Below are 21062 nucleotides of genomic sequence, written 5' to 3' on the forward strand. Positions count from 1 at the left end.
GAGTTTATTTGCATTTATCTATGGACCACGTGCAAATCCAAATGATGCCACTAGAATTTATCATTTTTCTCTCTATCTACCAAACACTTGAGATTATTACCAGGAGATATTTCTAAGAACAATAAAATATTTTCCTTCTGTGTAATATTTCCTATTGAGTTGAGATATTTTGTATTGGCATCAGGAAGTGTACTGAGATACTGAGTGTGATTTGAGCTCAACTCCACAGTGACACACTTCCTCAGCAAGGCCACACGTCCTAATAGTGACACTCTCTGAGCTTTGGGGGGCCAACCACATTCAAACTACCACACTACCCTGAGTCACATGGTCTGACATTGCATGGTCATGACAGGACCAATGCAAATGTCCACTGCAGGGATATGAGTAAACTGAAGAAAGACCTGTGAAGGCCGAGTGGAAAAAGGAAGTCTTTTGAGGACAACTTCATCCCTCTGCATCTTCTACTTTTCCATTCTTGTTTTTCTAAAACCTAAGGCAAACAAGCAAGGGATGGGTTTGTTTGTGTAAATACACTGTGGGGATTTCCATAACTTCAGTATTTTAACTGAGAAAGCAGTGTGTGGTTCACATGGTGCCTTCCCTCTACAAATATTTATGGTCATTTACATATGCAAGGAAGAGATCAAGCTACACAGGACACTGAGCCCACTTCAAAGCCCTCCTACAAGATTAGAATGCCAGTTTAGGCATTTAAGGGGAAGTGATCTCTCAGAGGCTACAGCAGCCTGCTGTAGAGGTGATCGGTAAATTGGTTCTGGGTGATCCTGTGGATTCAGAACACTGGATAAAACTCCTTGCTAGGAAAAGTTAAATTTCTATTTCTTTTAAAAATGTACATCTCTTTCTTGGATGTTGAAAAAAAGAATTTAATGTTTCTTAAGTACCTTCATGGTATTCTTTGTGGTTAAATCGGATTTTAAAGTTGGGTGTTATAAAGGGAGGGGTCTTGCTCGTGTGATTTTTCAGAGCGGAAAGGTGAGACCAAAAGTGGTTCGATGACTTTCTTCAGAATTTAAGCATAACGCTGGAACTCAATTCTTAGCATTAGTAGGTGGCATTGTGTGTTGCCAGTTCCCCCATTTTTAGCTAGAATGATTTGGGGTCAGTGGGAGTGAGAGGAATCAGGAGCTGGCAGATTTTTCTCACTCTGGTTGTGTCTTTGCATAGAACTCACAAAAGTCACATTTCCTATAGGGATAGCCTGGAAAGACATCTGGATTTCATTTTCTTCTTCATGTACGAAAAAAAAAATCTCTGTGCGTTAAGTACACATCCCTCCATGTGAGTGGGGCCTGCTAGCTGTTAGTCTCAGGGAGACCACACAGTGTAGATATTATTGCAACACAGTTGTCACTGCAGGAGAATTCCTTTTACTTCTCATCCAACTTACTTTTTAAAAAATAGCCTAAGTTCAATAAAGATAGGTGGCCGCTCTGTCGATATTCACATTATCACCTTTGATTTGTTACCAAGGGACCCGTCACCAGCCACACTGCCGGGCAAGTTCAGTGCAGCATGAGTGACCTTTCCTGTCTCCATAGCAGGAGTGGGACTGGCAGATCTGGTCAGAGGACATTCCAGGCATAGCTTCCTGATCATTGCCAGACCTGCCTGGAGTAAAGCTGCAATCTGGGATTTTCTTTTCCTGGTTGCACATTTGATCATAGAGAAGAGAAATCAGAGAGTTGATGGGGAAATGTCAGAGGTTGACATTTCTACTTCGATACTTGGCAGCATATTGAGTGACCCTTTGTGGAGAACTTTATGTATTCATATGGCAAGAGCCTGGAGTAGAAGCTCTACAGCCCCAAATAGAACCCTCCAATCACTCAGGAACCTGTAAAATTATGAAATATCTGTCTATAGCCTGAACTGAACTGACCCTGCAAACAATATGTATTCTTTGGTGTGATGCATAGTATTACGCTTTCAAATATATTTGTTGACTCAATAAAAGAATCATTTTTATGACATTTTTAATTATCTTTCTTTGGTTGTGAAGTAATATTTAGATAGTATATCTTTGGTGTTCAGAAACATCAAAACATCAAAATGTTCATGTATTTGAACACTTGATGCTCAACTGCTTGACATTGTCTTGAAGGCTGTACAACCTTTAGAAGGTAGCAGGTTCTAGCTGAAGGGAGTGGCTCACTGGGAGAAAACCTTATGGGTTATAGCCAGTGGCCAATGCTACCTCCTCCTCTTCTTTTTCTTCCTCCTCCTCTTCTTCTTATAGGTTCACCAGAATGTTAAGAGTACAAGTCATGCATTTTCACAAAATACTGTCATGCCTTTTCCTCTATGGTGAAATGTATCTTCAAGCATGAGGCAAAAATAAACCCTCTATCCCTTTTGTTGCTCCCTGACATGTATTTGGTCATAGAAATGAGAAAAAAACTTACCCAGATAACAAATTAATTTTTCCCATAACTAATTTTACTTATGTCATGTTGGAGAAGCACCTGTGAGGTAAGGCCCTGGGCTTAACCTCCTGCTGCTATCAGTATACAGTAGCTAGACCTTTTATTCTCTAGGATATGGCCTGTTCCGTCTGTGACAGAAACACCCTAGGTGCCATGTGATTGCCATCTAGAAATTAGAGAGCAATATTAAAATCTCAATCAGAGTATGTGTGTTCTTAAAGGGGGTGCATGTTGGGGGACAGTGCTAATTTGCAATAAGAAAGGACAGGCCACTTCTACAAACTAGAATAGTTAGGGTCAAATGGTTCGCGCTCTTCAAGGACCTCTGTCTAGATGTCCTCATCTCAAGGTCAGAGTCTAGTTTTCCCTGAACCAGGTTCCTGACCTCAGCACATCAAATTTGTCTCAGTTTGAAGACTAAATTTCTCTTGAGTTTGTTCAGTGTGATTTAAAAAAAAAAAAAAAAAAAAAAAAAAAAAAAAAAAAAAAAACAAGAACAAGAACTTTGGCATAGTTTTCTCCACCTTCCCATCAAAAGAGAAAATTGCCCAACCATCTCTTTGGTGATAATATATGACCCATCAGTGTGGTTACACATTGAGCTCAAATGGCCAGTCTTTTCTACTTGTAATTTCATCAGGCTTGGATGTCTGTCTGTCTGCTGAGACCTCACCTGGAAGGTGCTGGTTAAAGGAGTAATGAGTCATTTCTTATAGAAGGATGTGGTGGTTTGCATCTGTGTCCACCACTTCTGCTTGTTTACTGATTTAGTCAAAGGGCTTGATTATCTTCTGTATTCTAGGAACTATTGATTTAGTCAAAATATATTTATCTCTGTACTCTAGGAAGTATGCTAGACATAAGAGATGGAGTGTTCTTTCTACTTTCTAGAATATTCTGACTGATAAACTTAAAGTCATGTCTTCTCCAGTGGTGGTGGATTAAGCAAACATACTAGCCAGACGCTTGTGTCACCTTGGCCAAATACCAAAAGAAACATTTAATAGAGGGAATTCTTTTTTTGGCTCACAGTTTAAAAAGGCTGAATCCATTATATGTGCCAAGCACTGTGGCAATGGCGACATGTTCTGGGCTGTTCTTGATGTCTTGGTAGACAACAAGCAGAGAAGGGGGCCAGGAAGAGAACAGCCCAAGATACATCCAAGACTTCCTCAGTGGCCTTCCTCCAACTATGTCCCACCTCCCCGTATACCAGCATGTTATGAATCTAGTCAAACAAAAGAAGGTTGTTTGCCCCAAGTTGTAATGTCCACAGAATAATTTCTGAGCTTAGAGATTTCATTTGAAAATATGAATGATTTATCAAAAGCCTGGCTATTTGGAAACTGATAATTAAATAATCAGAAACACTTCAGGTATACACCTTAAAATTATCCTAGAATTGGAGGTCTGGGGGAAAACTGTTGAAAACAAGAATAGACATTATTCTCCCTTTGTCAGATCACTTTCTTTCTTTTTTATTTTTAATGAGCTCTGCATATTTCTCTGCCCCCCTCCCTGGCTCTCCCCTCCCCTACCCTCTCCCAAGGTCCCCATGCTCCCAATTTACTCAGGAGATCTTATCTTTTTCTACTTCCCATGTTGATTACATCTATGTATGTCTCTCTTAGGGTCCTCATTGTTGTCTAGGTTCTCTGGGATTGTGGTTTGTGGGCTGGTTTTCTTTGCTTTGTTTAAAAACCACTTATGAGTGAGTACATGTGATAATTGTCTTTCTGGGTCTTGGTTACCTCACTTAGAATGATGTTTTCTAGCTCCATCCATTTGCCTGCAAAAATTCAAGATGTTGTTATTTTTATTTTTTTTTTTTGCTGTGTAGTACTCCATTGTGTAAATGTACCACATTTTCCTTGTCCATTCTTCAGTCTAGGGGCATTTTGGTTGTTTCCAAGTTCTGGCTATGACAAACAGCGCTGCTATTAACATAGCTGAGCACATATCGTTGTGGCACAATTGAGCATCCTTTGGATATAGACCCAAAAATGGTATTACTGGGTCTTGAGGAAGGTTGTTTCCTAATTTTCTGAGAATCCGCCACACTGACATCCAAAGGGGCTGCACCAGCTTGCATTCCCACCAGCAATGCAGAAGTGTTCCCTTCTTTCTCTAATTAAAAAGTGCGAGTTGCCCTTGTCTTTTCCTCCATCCACATGCGCTCTCAAGGGTAACTCTTCTATGTGCTGTGTCTTAGTTACCACTTTTTCCTGATGTTCAGGGATTTCCTGGCCCCAGGCCCATATTTTCATCTGGGAACATTCTTCCCAGAATCCTTCAGTGGTGTTTCATACTCATATTTTAAAAAGGAATTTTGTGGCTGGAGAGATGACTCAGCAGTTAATAGCACTGGCTGTTCTTCCAAAGGATCAGAATCTATTCCCAGCATAGACATGGTGGCAAACAACTCTCTGTCACTCATAGTACCAGGGTGTCTGACACCGTCTTCTGACCTCTTGTAGGCACAGGGAATGTATATGGTGCTTAGATATACATTCAGGCAAAACACCAATACACATAAAAGTAGATAAATAAATAAGGAACTCTCAGACTGTGGAGATGGCATCGTTGGTAAAGTGCTCGCCCTACAGGGACATGTCACATGTTCGAATCTAGCACTCATGTGAAAAACACCAGCTACAGCAATGTGTGTCTTTAGCCTTAACTCGGACAGGGAGGAAACAGGTAGTTCCCCCAAGTTTGTTGACCAGCCAGTTTAGCCAGTTGATGACCACTCTCAGAGACCCTGTCTCAAATAAAGGAGGGAGGACAGAGAAGGGAGGACACCAAACCTCAACCTCTGGCCTCTCCATGCGCATGGGCCTAAGTGCCTCCATATACACACATAAAGAAAAGAAAATAGGAATTCTGCAGTGATACTCAGCTAGAGGACATGGTCTTTTCTTACCCACCCCCTTCCATTCTGTCTAAATGGACAACAGATTATATGGCCACCTCCCAGGACAAAGGCATGAGAGGTGAAGACCCGATGCAGAGAAATAGTTCTGTGAGAACACGCGTCCCCATGTAGTGCTTGGAAATGGATTTCTTTTTCATGTGTGACTGAACTTCTGCTTCTCTGGTCACCCAAAGTCCCCATTTGATTGATATACAACGTTGCAATTTTCAAGGTAAAAAGTGTTCAAATATCAGTGATTTTCTTCAGTTCAGTAGTTTATGTGGTTTGAAAGGGAAATACAAACACTGATACAAATATTAAAGGTAATAGGTATCTAAGAAGCAACAGAGAACAAGTCTAGGGAATTTGCTCTGTAAACTGTATTTTGGCGTAAATTTCCAAAGCTCTGAGGTCTGCAATCCTTCATCCTGTTACACAGTCTTTTACATGTTGAAGATTTGAGTTCCCATGAGGCATCTGAGACACTCTCTAAGACACAGTGGTTTTTGAAGTATACTTTGCTAAGTATAGGAACATGTACAGCACCTCATTCAACTAGGAAATATTCTGATGTTATATTACGCTTCAAGTGAACCAGTAGGATGTGGTTACTAAAAAGGAAAATAGAAATAGAACATTTTTAAGTTTTTACTGACTTTAGGAGGAAAAATAATATTTCTTCTTGATTCTAAAAGTTGATTTATTCCACATCAGGCTTTTTGGCCTTTCGCATTTTGGCTTCAGTTAACAAAATCTTTAAATAGACCATTACATACCCCGCTTTGCAGAAAATGGAATGGTTTCAATTATTACATGGCTTTTTTAGCTCCCAAGCAGAACATGTTCTAGCTGAAGATGCTGCCCTGTTCCTCGCTGTATGTTAGATGAGGTGCTGCGCTTACCAAATCATCGATGGGCATTCTTTGCCAACAGGCATATGTTGTTGGTATCTCCTAAACATGAGGAAACTGCCTTCCACAACTGTTTTGCATTCCAGTAAATACACAGCGGAACAGATTTGAGCCGTGTGAGCCATATGGTCTGTTTTGCACTAGAGTCTACTTACATCGTGAAAAAGCTTCAGGGAGGGTTGATAAGCAAGTAGGTACGGCTGCGTTCCAGGGAAAATGTCAAAGAGAAGCCAACGTTATGTGTTGTGACTCCCGGTTTTGCTGGAATTCCAAATCATTTTTATCTCTGGCCAGTTTTTGTTATCTGCTTTACCTTGGTGTTCATTAACTCTAAATTGTTTAGTATATTACTTTAAACATTATAGATACTGAACTGTTACACATCTCATCTATGGAAAAGTGGACATCACTAGGCAATAATTTAGAGGTTCCTATAGATGCGTTCAACTGAAAAAAGACTACAGGAAGTAAATAATTAGTAAGAATTAAAGTAAGCTTAATATAATCTCAAAACTAACCAACAGTAGAATTTAGTCATTATGACTGATTAAAAATGCGTTATGAACCTTTGCTATTCTTTCCTCAGAGAAGAGTGCTTTAATTTTCTTCTTTGGGGATGGAGAATGTCCTTGAGGAAGGGGAGGTGGCTCGGTGGGGAGGAGTACTTACTGTGAAAGCAGAAGGACCTGAGTTCAAATCTCCGGCACCCAGGTGAAAATAAACATCTGAGTATGGCTATGCATGCCTGTGATCCCAGTGTTGGGGAGCAGAGACAGGAATCCTGGGATCTCACTGGTCGGCCAGCCTAGCCTTAGAGAGAGAATCTGCCTTAAAGGAATGAGGCAGGGATGAATAGAGACAGACCATTTCCTTGGCCTCTGTGCATGTATGAGAGGGGGAGGGGGAAAGAGAGAGAGAGAGAGAGAGAGAGAGAGAGAGAGAGAGAGAGAGAGAGAGAGAGAGGAATAAAAGGTGGACTTATACACTGTTAATGCATGTGATGTGGTGGCATGACAGTATGTGACTAGGTTATAAGAGGCATAAATTCGTTCATCTCATTCTGACTGCAATTATGTCAGAGTTCTGAGCCAGAGCTGTTGATACAGTCCATAGCTACCCCATAGTTTCTGACCTACAGAAACAGGGGTACAAGAAACCGCGCTTAGCTAAAGTGCTGAGCTAAACAAATTCCAGGAGCCAGCCCTAGTCAGGCCTCCAGGGAGAATGCTTCCGAAAAATTCTTGCCATTTTTTTCCTTTCCTTCAAGAGAGTTGTCTTAAAGGGCACAGCCATTTGAAGAGGAGATAGTGACTTGTGGAATTTAGGGTTCTCAGGACATGCAGAGTCAGTATGGGGTGGTGGCCCCAGGTTGGGGTCAGGTCCCAATTGCCACTGTCCAGAGAGGGAGAGAAGAATAGTTTGTACATTTGACTTTGGAAGCCTGAGGGGGATCTCTACTTCCCGTCATTCAAAACACACCTTTTCTTCTTTCTTTCAAATAAAACTTTTGATTTGAATTCTCAAGGAAGGAAGGAAGGAAGGAAGGAAGGAAGGAAGGAAGGAAGGAAGGAAGGAAGGAAGGAAGGAAGGAAGGGTGGTAAAGTAAGGGTTTATTATTTTAAGTCATTGACTTTAAGGAGATTATGTGATGTGAGAACTAAGTCAGCAATATGAAAGCTGTGATGGTGGAGAGTGTCCCTCCTACATGTTTTCTCTTTCTGTAAGCTAACTGTCCACTGGTTTAGCCGTCTCCTTTGCTGTGCAAAGACATTCTAGTTCCATGAATTCCCAGTTCTCAGTGGCTGACATTACCTCCTGAGCAGCAAGATCCTGTTCAGAAGGTCTTTGGCCATGTCAGTTCTCCGAATGGCTTCCCCTACTTTTTCCTGTCACTGTTTCCAAATTTCAGGTCTCATGGAGGCCTCCCTTTAATTCATTTGGAGATGAATTTTATACAGAATGTGAGACAGGAATCCAGCATCATCATTCTACTTGTGGACATTTTTCCCAGACCTTTTTTTGATGAAAAAGAATGAATAGAAAGGAACAATGTTGGGATAGCTTCATTTTCTATTCTGGTACCCATGGGTAATGAATTGAAATGAATTGCAGCTATGCCCACTTATACCCAGTTAGCCTTTGAGCGCTTGAAAACTGAAAACACATTTGTTCTTGGTTCTGAGTTGTATCTTGTCCTAGATTGTACTTATATGGGGTGCCTGTTTCTTGGATGAATACAAAACCAAGTCAGGGGCTCTGTGACTTTTGCTTTTGGAAAGTGTTTGCAATAATAATAGTGATGATGAAGAAGATGATGATGATGATAAAGAGAACCATATAGGAGTCATTGACTAAAACACATCTCCTAGCATGAGTTTATGGCTTGTAAAGAATTTTCAGTGCAAGGAGGCTGTTTAGAGATGGGGAGCTGGCGAGGAGATAGCCCATGGGGGGAGATTAAACCCGCCAGCATTGCCTTACAATTACAGATGTATTGGTCCCACCCACTTATGGTGGGTTAGGCTCCCATATCAGGTTTTTTTGTTTTTAAATCACTCTGTGAAGCTTTGGGGAAATACATCTTAAGTATCATGGCTTTCTGCTCAGCAGTGTACCTCTGTCGTAGATGAACTTTCTCTCAGTTGTCTGGCAGAGGAGAAATCCTGTTCTCAATAGAATAATTTTACAAGCTATGGTCTCCAATAGTAATCCTGTCTCCTTTCGGCTGCCAGAAGAGAGTTGACTCCACAAGCTGTTTTCCATGCTTCCTTCACATGGACACTGTTAACCCTTCAGCAGACACGTCCAAACGTGCAGAAGCTAACAACGATGTCCTTAGACGTCACCATTGACCCTACAATGTCAAATTCCGTCACTCCCTCAAAGTTATTCCTTAACAATGATGCTTGTCTTCCCTTGAACCTTTGCTCCTTGGCTTTCATTGCACATTCCCACTCTCCTCCAAGACAACTCTTTATTTTGTTTTCTCTTCTCACCTCCAAATACTCTTTATTCAGATCCTCTTCTTGTTCATTTTACTATTAGTGTGGATGGTGGTTGCCTTGTTAGTGGTGTGCATGCTGCATTGTTCTGGTAATTACGACCATTTCTGAAAGACATTTTTTTTGCATAAATGATCTGAGCTAGATTCAAGTTTTCCAACCTTATGTCAATGCATAATTTAATTTATTGTATCTTTGGGAAAATATTAGCCACTGGATCAAAATAAAGACAAAATTGACTGTTGTAAGATGATGAAGAGTTTTTGTTACTTATGTGTCTAAGGTGATTAAGAAAGCTTTTTAACTGAAGTAGTTCCCCACTCCCTTGGGACTGCTGTTACACCGGACAGAAAGGAGTGAGGTTTCTCATGTAAACAAGCACCATATCTTACTGACTTTGTACCCTGCCTCAGTCAGAGTAACTAAATTACTCTGCGATGAAACACAGCTTCAAAATATCAATGGTTAGCAATAGCAAAAATTTCTTTCTCACTTGCTTCCTAACCTCTGGGAACTGCCTGTGTCTGTTCCAAGCCATCTGGATCCTAGGGCTCAGGCTCACAAAGAGCCTCTTTGGATCATAGTTTGTGACCTCTAAAAAGCAGTTTGACAAATGTCATGTCCTCACCTCTTCTCTTTGTTCTAAATAAGCTACATAAAGAAGCCTAGTATTAGTGAATGGACAGCAATTTTCTTCCCATAACGAGAAGCGCGGTAAGCCTAACAGAAATAGCACAGGGATGTGTAATTGCTCTACAGAAATCATCAGTGAACATTTTGAATAACACAACTCAGCATGCCTTTTTTTTTCGTAATAACATTTGAAAATGGAATATTTCTTAAATCACTGACGAATTACATTTGCTTATTGGAATTTTTCTTTTTAGAAATATAAAAATATAGGTGCATTGGTAGCATGTTAAATTTAATGAAAATGTGATGGGTTTCATATGAAAATGGATTCACCCACTATTGCCAGATGTGTGGGTTGTTTCATATTAAATGTTGATATAGACTGAAAGACCAAATGGATTGAAAGCCTGTGTGTCTCAGCTGTTAGGAGTAACCCAAACCTCCCTTGGCTTACTTATTTTGATAAGGACAGTTAAACACAGATATAGAAGCATTTGAAAAAAAAAGACAAGTGAGAAATTTATAAAGAAAAAAACCAGAAAAATTAGCGCTGGAATACAATAGAAATATGAGAAATAAGCTATGCCTAAGAATGGTACCACAAATCAATAGAGGACAGCAGCATTATATATATATTTATATCATACATATTCACATTATATATGTACGTATATATGTGTATATAAGTATGTGTGTGTATATATACTATATATATACACATTTATATATGTTGTGTGAGGACTGAGTCACTACATGGACAGAAGCACAATCCCTGCCTCATCCTGAGTCTTGTGACAATGAGACTCCAGATGGGTTAAAGATCCAAATAGAAAAGATGAAAAAAAATGTGCACTGTTAAGAATGTAAAAATTAAGTTTTCAAAATAAAACACAATCCACGCCTACTGGAATAGTAAGATTCTAAGCACTCAATAATAGCCTAAGCTTCCACATACAGTTTAATCTCCTCTGCTTAGCTCATCTACTGCATCTGTCACAGGAGACTCCAATTGACACTACCAAAGTCAGTGGTTGTGGTGATGAAGTCACGCTCACACACAAAGTGCCTAATACATGTTGCTGTATCCAGGATCATGTGACAGCCAACCCATTAGATATGGAAACAGATATGACTATGGGCTTGCGTGGATGGATAAAATCATACTAAGCTAGTTTCAGCCCAGTCACCCATTGGTTGTGGTTCACTGCTTTGCATTTATAAATATATATATTATATAAAATGCTATCTAGGCAGGTTCTATACTTGGTAGCTATTGAAAAATTTCATGTGTTATTAAAAGTAAAAAAATTATTAATTCCTTGCAATTGAAGAAAGAGCGGGGATGTGTTCCTGCTCGAACACTTACTCTATGTTGTTCTTTTGCTATGCATATCGATTAAAGAAGGAATAATAAGTATACACAATACAGACACAGAGAGAGCCCAAGTCCATCATTTGTCCCTATGACTGTGTTCCTCACCCAGGCTGTATGCTAGCCTGGAATCCCTGCTCTCTTCTTCATTTTGCTGGCTGATCTCTTCCTACTCAAGCTACAGATTAAATGTCTGGCTTCATCCCTTCCCAGACTCTCCCTGCTAAAATGCCTTCTCTTTCATTCTGTGGCATGGTAATTATTTCCTTTATGAGCTATGTCATAACTTATAACTGTTAATGGTTTTCCTTCCATGTTACAAGATGTCTCGCTTCATCAAGTGTTCCTAGCTTAATTTCTGTTACTGTATTAAACACCATGACCAAAAGCAACCTGAAAGGAGAGAGCTTATTTAATATGCAGCTTTTAGTCCCATCATCAAAGGAAGCCAGGACAGGAGCTTGGAGCAGTAGCCATGGAGGAACGTCGCTTGCTAGCTTGGTTTTTCAGGCTTGCTCAGCTAACTCTCTTATACAGCCCAGTCCTACCCCTCCTACCACATCAATTCACAATTACGAACATGCCCCCATGGACATGCCCGAAGGCCACGCATATGGAGGTAATTCCTCAATTGAGTCCCCTCTGCCCAAGTGACTGTGGATTGCGTCAAACTGACAGCTGAAGCTAACTATGACAGCAAGACAGGGCCTGGATCTGTCTTACATCAGCAGCCAGTGCCACTCAGAACAGACATCAAATCCTTATATAACTGAAAAAAAATAAATGAGCATGAATGGGTATTAAGATACTTTCAAAGAAGGTAATCACAAAAATGATTTCATGGTAACATATCTACAACAAGTAGATATGAAAGCTCAGATATAGTTATAGCATCCTGTTGGTTATTAGGTCATAAGCACAGAGACTGCCTTGTCTCCCAACAAGGTGTCTGTTATGCATTAAGTTTTCATTTAGATATTTTTGACTGACTGAATCAATTAATTCTAATGTGAAATCCTAGGCTCTGAACCAATTCTACAAAGAATTCCCCTCCCCGCCCCCAGAAAAAATAGGATGAAGTAGAAGAAACAGTAATTATAGGAGATTTAAAACCAGCATGCTACAAGAGTGATGTAATGTATACATACTTTCTGTTATTTTTTTTTTTTTAACAAGGGACCTGTTGGTTTACCCGGAGAAGTAGGAATAACTGGAAACATGGGTGAAAAGGTAATTCCTTTGTTATTTTATTTTGTATTAAGAACTCCCAGCTAACTTCAACCTTATTTTATGTTAAGTGATTAGAACGCACTCACTGTCCTGGTAGGAGACTAGAGGGTGGAGAGTTAGAGACACTAAGCACTTTTCTGTGTGTCCACACACCTACAGCAGAACATCAGAGACCCTTGGTGAACACACAGAAGCTGCTTGTACATTTCCCATACTCGTGACTGCAGGAATGGAGTGCCTCTGGCACCAGGGACCATCCAGCCAGGTGCCCACAGGCTCACATGGCAGCAGCAGCTGAAGGATGGTCCTGCTTTTCTGTATGGCTGGTCCTGTGCGCTTGCAATACTTCAGCCTAATAGAGATCACAGCAGCAGCTATCGAACCCATAAAGAGCCCAATGGGGTCAGCCTGCAAATAGCCTTGTTTGAGCTGCTATAGCTTATCTGCTGGAGAAAGAACACTACTCAATACCCCCAAGTCCCGTTCCCAATACCAAGTAAACTGCAGAAGGAGTGTCTTCATTCTCTGCTCCTCAGCAAGGAGGAACTACTGATTGGTTTTGTTTTCTCTCTGAGTATTTGGTTTTGCCCTGTGCTTCTCTTATTGTGTTTACTCGCCCTTAGTATCTTTTCTTCTGTGGGCAACACATACGTTTTCTCTCTTTCCATTGTCACTTAATCTGTCTTTTCACTCACTGCCCACCTTCATTTTATTACTTAATCATTAATAATGTTAACTTGAATAGCTTTTCAATCCTCATCTTAGTCTGTAAGTATCTTAGCTCCTTTCTTTTCTCTCCTTAAGGGAATATGTTGACATTTCTAGTTGGGTTTTTGCTGGGTTTAAATATCTGGTTTGTTTTTGTATTGTTCTGTTGTCATCTACTTCCTCTCCGCTGAGTAGTGGTGGAGTTTGAGAGCTCAAGATAAAGTTACCCACTAAGAAGACTTTAACATAATATCAGAAGGGATATCCCAACAAAGGCAAAAATATTTACATAGAAACACAAGACAAATGGAAAGACAAGGCAATATGACTCCCACAAAAGCTAACAGCTCCTCAATAACTGAATCCAAAAATAATGTAGTGGTTGAAATGCTACGCAAAGCTTTCAAAAGTTGTTTACTTTTGAGAGTGACCAGTGACCTCAAAGGGGAGTCAAACAAACAGATAATGAGGGAAGACAGTCAATTCACGATTTAGAGTAGAGATTTAGTAGTAAGGATGACAAATGTAGTAGATAAATAGATTCGGGGATAATACAGGAACTTTGGTAATAAAGGGCACCGTAAAGCAAAATTTTAAGCTATGGAAAGCACAACCATTAAATTAGAGTAAGCGGGAAAAAACGTTCCACAGATTGAAAGTATGAATAAGGAATGATTGCATTCAAGCAGCAAAGGAAAGAAAAGCAGTCATGACCGTGAATGACCATGGCTTTCAAGAGCTTTGGGACACGGTCATGAGGGAAAAACAAAGATTCTCAAAGTAGATAAAGAGCTGAACTATGCACTACAGGCACAAGAAATCTCCTTGCTCAAGCTGTGCAAAAAAAAAATTATTTTAAATATAGGGAAAAATATGTGCATCCAAGAGACATTTAGAATCTCAAATACACATAAAAGAGAACAAAATTATAGCATTTGCAAGTAGTGACTGGAAATGGAGATCATCATGTTAAGAGAAATAAGCCAGGCAGGGCGGTGGTGGCGCACGCCTTTAATCCCAGCACTCGGGAGGCAGAGGCAGGCGGATCTCTGTGAGTTCGCGGCCAGCCTGGTCTACAAGTTTGAAAGGATAACCAAAGTATGGTTTCTCTCAAGTGTGGAATTTAGTAGGAGTAGAAGGGAGCCCACCAGGGATGTAGGAGGAAAAGGGGAAGGAAACACAAGAAACAATAAGAAAGTACAAGCACGTGGCCATGGTGTGCTATGTGCATTTTGGAAATGTAGTGATAAAAATTATTACTTTGTACAAAGAACATATGCTGGTAAAAGGAAAATGTATTCAAAAATATAACACATTACCTCTAATGAATCTCCTAAAGATGTTTAAATATGACTAATTATGTATTTGTTTCTAATTTGTAAAGGGTAGGGTACCCTTCTGGCTGCAAAGATGTAATCTGAAAAGCAAGTATGAAGTGGGCCATGCAGAAGTATGATCAGAAAAACTAATCCATAATTCTTCCAGTTTTGAACCAGAAAACTAAGCTTCCAAATTACTCTCTCTTTCCTCGAACTCATTTACTAAACATCTGTTCCTGTGTTCAGGCTCATGCTCATGCACCTTGTCTAACATATTCTCTCCCATCCCAGGCTTTTGTTCACAGACAAACCCCTGGGCTCTATTAAATAATTTCCCCTCCTCTTAGGGAGCCATCTACATCTCTCTAATCCTTCCTGTGTGAGAACTATTCACACTTTACAGTTCAGTTTTCCTCTAATTATTTTACCTCTGCTAATAACAAATCTATAGTTATTTGAGAGGAGAATGCAAGTTTAACTTTGTATGTAACATAAGTTCTTAATATATGCTTCATGATTTTATTAGTAATATAAAAACATACAGAAACAATTCTACTTTAATTGTCATTTTTCATTCTGATATTGTCAATGGGTTGAGATTTTGAGAATGCAGGGAATTTTAATGTAACTACATTTAGTCTTAATTTTCTAGTGAAGGCTTGATTCCCACGACCCTCCAAAATGAGATCTGCAGTTCTGCACTAGCTCCACAGACCAGGGAAATAATTTCATCAATTGTTCTATAGATAAAGCTCATTTTTTCAGTATGCTTGATGTCTTCAGGAATTTCATGCTCTGTAATCAATAAAAGTCAAAAGAATTCTCATTTGTAAAATTTTAGCAAGTTACATGCTTCTTACAAGAGCTTCTTTATCCATATTTTCTATCTTCATTTAAATAAGATTGCAAACAAGAGAACTATTGTATTAGAAGATTCATAGCTGTGAATTTAAACATGAAAACTTTGTAAGTTTCAAAGATATTAAAAATGAAGATGAAGTATGCATAGAAATTATGACTCTGGTGGCTTCTGTTTCTAACCTCAGATCAATCATTGACATAACTCAATGGTTTTTTTTTTCCTTTATTGTTTTAAAAGGGGGAGCGTGGAAGTCCAGGCCCAGTTGGTCCCCAGGGGGAAAAGGGAATCATGGTAAGAGTTCAATGATGTAAAATCTCTGTTTGCAACAACCTACATTAAGGACCCACCTTGACCAGAATTAAAGTGAAAATGCTATTTGGTAATGAATTTCCATTGAAATTTCCTTTTCAACTGTTTTCTATCCTAAAATGATGTTCTGTGGTATCAAATCCATGAAAAAGCATGAAAGTAAAATTGTTTACTAAAAGTATTCTATAGTTGTGGGAGAAAAATTAAATGACTATAATTAGCCATACTGGATTTAAAAAATTTAATTAATTTTCTGCATGCTCTTGTGCAAATAAAGTTCCTATTGCATATGCCCTCAAGCTCTCTTCTACCACCTTTGACTATGAGGGTGTTTTTTTTTTTAGCACTTTACAGAGTAAGCACCAAAAATTTATCTTATTTTCTTATATCGTCAAGATAATGACAACCAGTAAATTTTATATCTGGGTTGTTGATGTGGGAGTGTCATATATCAATCTGTTGATTTCATTGGTTAAGGAATAAAGAAACTGCCTAGGCCCCTTGATAGGCCAACCCTTAGGTGGGTGGAGTAAACAGAACAGAAGGCTGGGAGAAAGAAGCTGAGTCAGGGAGTCGCCATGGTTCCCCCACTCCAGACAGACTCAGGTTAAGATCTTTCCTGGTAAGCCAGCTCGTGGGCTACAAGGATTGATAGAAATGGGTTAGATTAATATGTGGGAGCTATCCAATAAGAGGCTGGAACTAATGGGGCCAGGCAATGTTTAAAAAAATACAGTTTCGGTGTAATTATTTCGGGTATAAAGCTAGCCGTGCAGGCGGCCGGGTGCTGGGGACGCAGCTCTGCCGCTCCTAATTCAACAGGTTGTATTTGTAGTTTATCAAATAGCCTGCAAGTATTATATGACGTTAAAAGGATGGCTGTGATCCATTTCAGAACTTCCCCTTCCAGAAAATATGTGTCTGGTGGCACATAACATCACCTACAAATTCATTCCGCCTCTCGCTCTTTATTTTTAATTTCTGCACCATCAGAAGAGCACCATGAGATTATTTTTAGTGGTATTATAATTGGGACAGGTAGTAAACCAACATCTGTATTAAGTCAACCAAGTTCAAGAATCTCTACCTCCTAAGGCACTTCCGAATCAGCATTAGTGCCATAATCCATGTGTTCTTTCTAAAAGTCGAGGGACTAATTTGCATCCACCTTTCTTGGCTGTGGAATTCTCTACCTTCTCTTAACAAGTCTGTAATTTGTAATATGCATCACAGAGCATAGCTACATGTAAGATACCATTGCCCACAGAAAGAGGAAGATGTCTTCCTGGTGCTGCAACACGCAGTGCCACCTAGTGACCTTCTTTTCCAAGCAAGGACCTAACAAATGGATGGGCAACTTCCATGTAAAAAACACCTTTAATTTTTGTGGTCCTCCTGTAGACTATTTCCTGGGCGTCAATGTGGGTAGGAAAAAAATGGTCTCATCAAGCTGTTGTTTTGTTACCATTTTTAGTTTGCTAATTTTTTTCTTAAAGGAAAATAATTGATTTTATGTCTTTCATATTTCATTTAAATCTTAGGGCTACCCAGGTCCTCCTGGGGCTCCAGGACCCATGGGTCCACTGGGATTACCTGTAAGTATAGAACAAACTCTGTGATCCTTTCTTGAATGTCTACTTTAACTTAAATCCGTTGCTTTTACTGTGCTCTCTTTGGGGTCTCATGCAAAATCAGTCATGTATTAGGTAATGGAGATGCTTGTCACCCAAACTGTATGAGCATTCTGAAACATTCCTCAATATCTTGAATTTCCTTACCCCTGCTTTTTATAATAACCAATTTCAGTCTCTAACCTGAACTAATGTACATATATATATATGTATATGTATATATATATATATATAATATATATATATATAATTTTCCTTTTGTAAGAAAATAGAATCAGTAACCAAAATACAGCTGAGATCTGAGGAATTAACGAAACACAAGCATATGTTTTTCAACATTTTTTTAAAAATGCAAATATTCACAAACAGTCAAAATTCATAGGAAATGTGCCTTTGGTAAGTAAAACTTGGGCTTCGGATATATTCCATCTGTTGTTTTCAGAAAGATAATTAAATCTTGCCCCTAAAGAGGGAACATTGCTTGTCATGGTTTGACAACGTTAGCATGAGTCTGAAGAAGTTCAGCCCCAGTGGTGCCAGGGTGGAAATTCCCCTTACAAAAATTATTTATATTATGTTTCATGATGCTTCCATTCTAAAAAGCAATCTTGTTTTCTGTATGTTCACAGACATATTGACTTCTAAAACAAAGACTAGAACACGGTTGTCAATGTCTTCATTCATATAAAAGAATGAGTGAATTTCAGATCCTGAAATTTGATCCATTTTTATCTACCCAGAGGTCATAACGAAACAGAAAACATGGATTGTTAAATGAAAAATCTCAGTGCCAGGAGCAAGATGTCTTTCTATGAGTGTTTGCTCAGGGAGGCCCCAAAGACACCCAGAACAACCCAGGGTGTCACCATTGCTCTTGTTACTCACCATGACAACAAGGAAAGACCAGAGAATTGAAGACACCATGCATTAGGGCTGCAGGGCATAGATCAATCTCAAATGGACCAGAAAAGTCCCTGCTGGCTAGCTGTGCGGATTGCTGGTGGAGAAAAGAATTGAAGGTCTTGACCAACTCTAGGCTCTGCAAACTGTACCCACTGGTGCAATAGTGGTATGGTGATTATGGGGAACCAACTGCTTTGTGATTGCAGCTGAGGCCTGCTACACAGGAGCGATTTCATGTCTGGTATTGTAAACCAGGTCAAAAGCCCACAACTATGAAGAGCACATGGGGAACATACTATTTTTGTTTGGCTAAATGATCACTTTGTCAAGAACTGCCTTCTACACATTTATATTTGTGCTATTTTCTAATAAATCTTTATAAAAAACTTAATAAAACAGTAAACTTGACTTTAATATGGCAACTTAACTTCCATTATAAACTACTTTTGAGATACGAATTTAAAATCATTTATGGCATTTTTCATGGGCTAAGAAAATATATAAATTTTACACATGGGGTTCTAATTGATATCTTTAATAATAACAAAGAAATTGTAACAGTAATAGCCATTGCCTCTTTGGTGGACCATGCATAGCAGGCTGGGTTGACTGACTGAGTGGACATCTCCTTTCTCTGTTGCTCACGTGCATTCCTCCTGGGCACTGTTTGTCCAATGAATATTAAACCCTTCCAATACATCTCACACAGAACTGACATTTTTCCAAAAAGTGGAATATTTAAAAACAGAACATTAGGAGGAGCACATGGTATTGATTGTTTAAAATTTATTTGTAGGGAGGCTAATGAATATCATTTTTAAAAATCCATCATTAGAAATGCATTGCAGAAGAAAGGTATAACTACTGCTTTGGTAAAGGTGCTGTGAGTTTGTTGTTTGAGATGTTTCATCTTCAACATGTAGGGTCTCGTTGGGGCGAGAGGAGCACCTGGGAGCCCGGGTCCTAAAGGACAAAGGGTAAGTACCACAAAAGTATGGTAACCTCAAGAGAGTCACCTCATATTGATGTGTTTGACAAAGCCAGCTCTACACCTTCTAGAACCATGCTAACATTTGTCAGGTTTTTTTGCTGTTTTTATGCTATTAGGTGGACTACCTATAGTAACTAATGTATATATTAACACACCCACACATACACAGGCACACTATTGATCCAGTCTATTGATGTAAGTAGGAAAAATGTCTGGATCACCCCAAAAGCTAAAGGAATCAATTCCTCTAGCACACCTGCCATTACTTTCTATGACAGGACCCTGAAGGGAAACCCCATTCTTAGATACCTATATTCTGAGCCCATACAGTGATCATAATGCTTATTTGTTCTTCCTATTTATATGGAGATTTGTACTGTTCCCAAATGGTCATACAAATACCATTGCTAAGACCCTTCCTAGGAGATTCTGCCTGCTGACAACCCACCATAACCCACCATATATCTACCCAACCTTTGCTGGTTTCTTACAGTTTATGCAACACTTAACTAGTACCCCAGAGGATTCTATGTTAACTACCCCTCAGGTTTCAGACCACAGTGGACTTTCCAAATTTGTGGCTTATGGTCTAGAAACTGTTAAATACCATGGAGTACTAAAACCCACCAAGGGGAAGGAAAATTAAGTCAAGGAGGCCACGATGCCAACATCTAAGTAAGCTGAACATAACAGCATCATAAAAACTTTTGTAACATCCTGCAGGATGATTGTATAACCGTGCCTATTACATAGCTGCAAAAGATAGCAAGATAACCATTAAGAGGTAGTCATAAATACTAAACTATTACATAAATACCCTTTATGTTTAAAACATTGCTCATATTAGCCTTCTGCTAGCTGGTATGTTTAGCGAGCGAGAGAATAGTTGAGTGCAGAGAAGTCATTTATCACCAAAGCACTTCATGCAATTCAGGAAATTATTTCTTCTGTATAGATGATGTAAGCTAACACATCCACTACTCTAGTCCTAGATGACGGTGGCTTGGCCTAACGGGCAATGAGGCATCAGCACAGCCTGTATCTTTGACTTTCATATACACAATTGACCCTTTGAGGATAAGTAATAAAAATGAACCCCTGATATCTGCCCAGCACTGCCTTCTGTGTCCAGCTGCCCAACAGGAGAAGTGATAGAGGCAAAGGGACCTCACCTACTCACCCGGGCTTGAACTAAGTCTTTGATCAAGAGATCCCTAGTTCAGCACTCTGTAGAGCAGAGGTATGGAGAGGCAGGCACTGAAGCCTGAGATGGACCGCAGGGACAACTATGATGAGAATATGTACGAGCATAAGCCTTTCTCTGGAAAACTGAAATCTATATGGTCATAAACACTCTGCAAATTGGCCCCTTCAAGGAACTGCCTGTCACCTTAAGGTAAAGTAGCCTTTGGTAGTTTGTTTTAAAGCTCAGTGTTAGGCCACAGCTAAAACATCTCAAGTGATAGACTTAGAAAAAAGTTTATATCAGAAACCTTTCCCTTAAGAGCCGTGCTAGTGTTAATCTTATTCAGCGGATCATTTGGTTCCAGCTGTGTAGAGCAAGGGCCAGGAAGAAGACTGCACAGCATCGGCATCATTAGTTAGGCATGTGAGTTAAAATTTAATTAGGGGTCATACCAGATCCATATCCTGCTTCAGGACCACATAAGTACGTTGAGTCCATCTGTCCTGCGGATGCAGCTATTTCCTTCACCCATGGACACTCAACCTATCATAATTTATCTCAGAGGTCATAGAAATGGGTTTAGGATTCTCATAAAAGTCTTCCACCCACACTCTGAGACAATGGGGATGTTCTATCGGGAA

The 21062-nt window shown here is 39.5% G+C and overlaps 1 protein-coding gene across 1 annotated transcript in view; it reads left to right on the forward strand.

Annotated features, from left to right (window-relative positions):
• Positions 1-21062, forward strand: part of Col24a1 (collagen type XXIV alpha 1 chain) — a 249016-nt gene that overhangs the window by 122030 nt on the left and 105924 nt on the right. Inside the window, exons 25-28 of the mRNA XM_026783871.1 lie at positions 12459-12512; positions 15639-15692; positions 17252-17305; positions 19168-19221. Coding sequence (XP_026639672.1) covers positions 12459-12512; positions 15639-15692; positions 17252-17305; positions 19168-19221 — 216 coding nt within the window. The remainder of the gene's footprint in view (positions 1-12458; positions 12513-15638; positions 15693-17251; positions 17306-19167; positions 19222-21062) is intronic.

Source organism: Microtus ochrogaster, chromosome 21 (genome assembly GCF_000317375.1).
Source record: "Microtus ochrogaster isolate Prairie Vole_2 chromosome 21, MicOch1.0, whole genome shotgun sequence".
Taxonomy (NCBI): Eukaryota; Metazoa; Chordata; class Mammalia; order Rodentia; family Cricetidae; genus Microtus; species Microtus ochrogaster.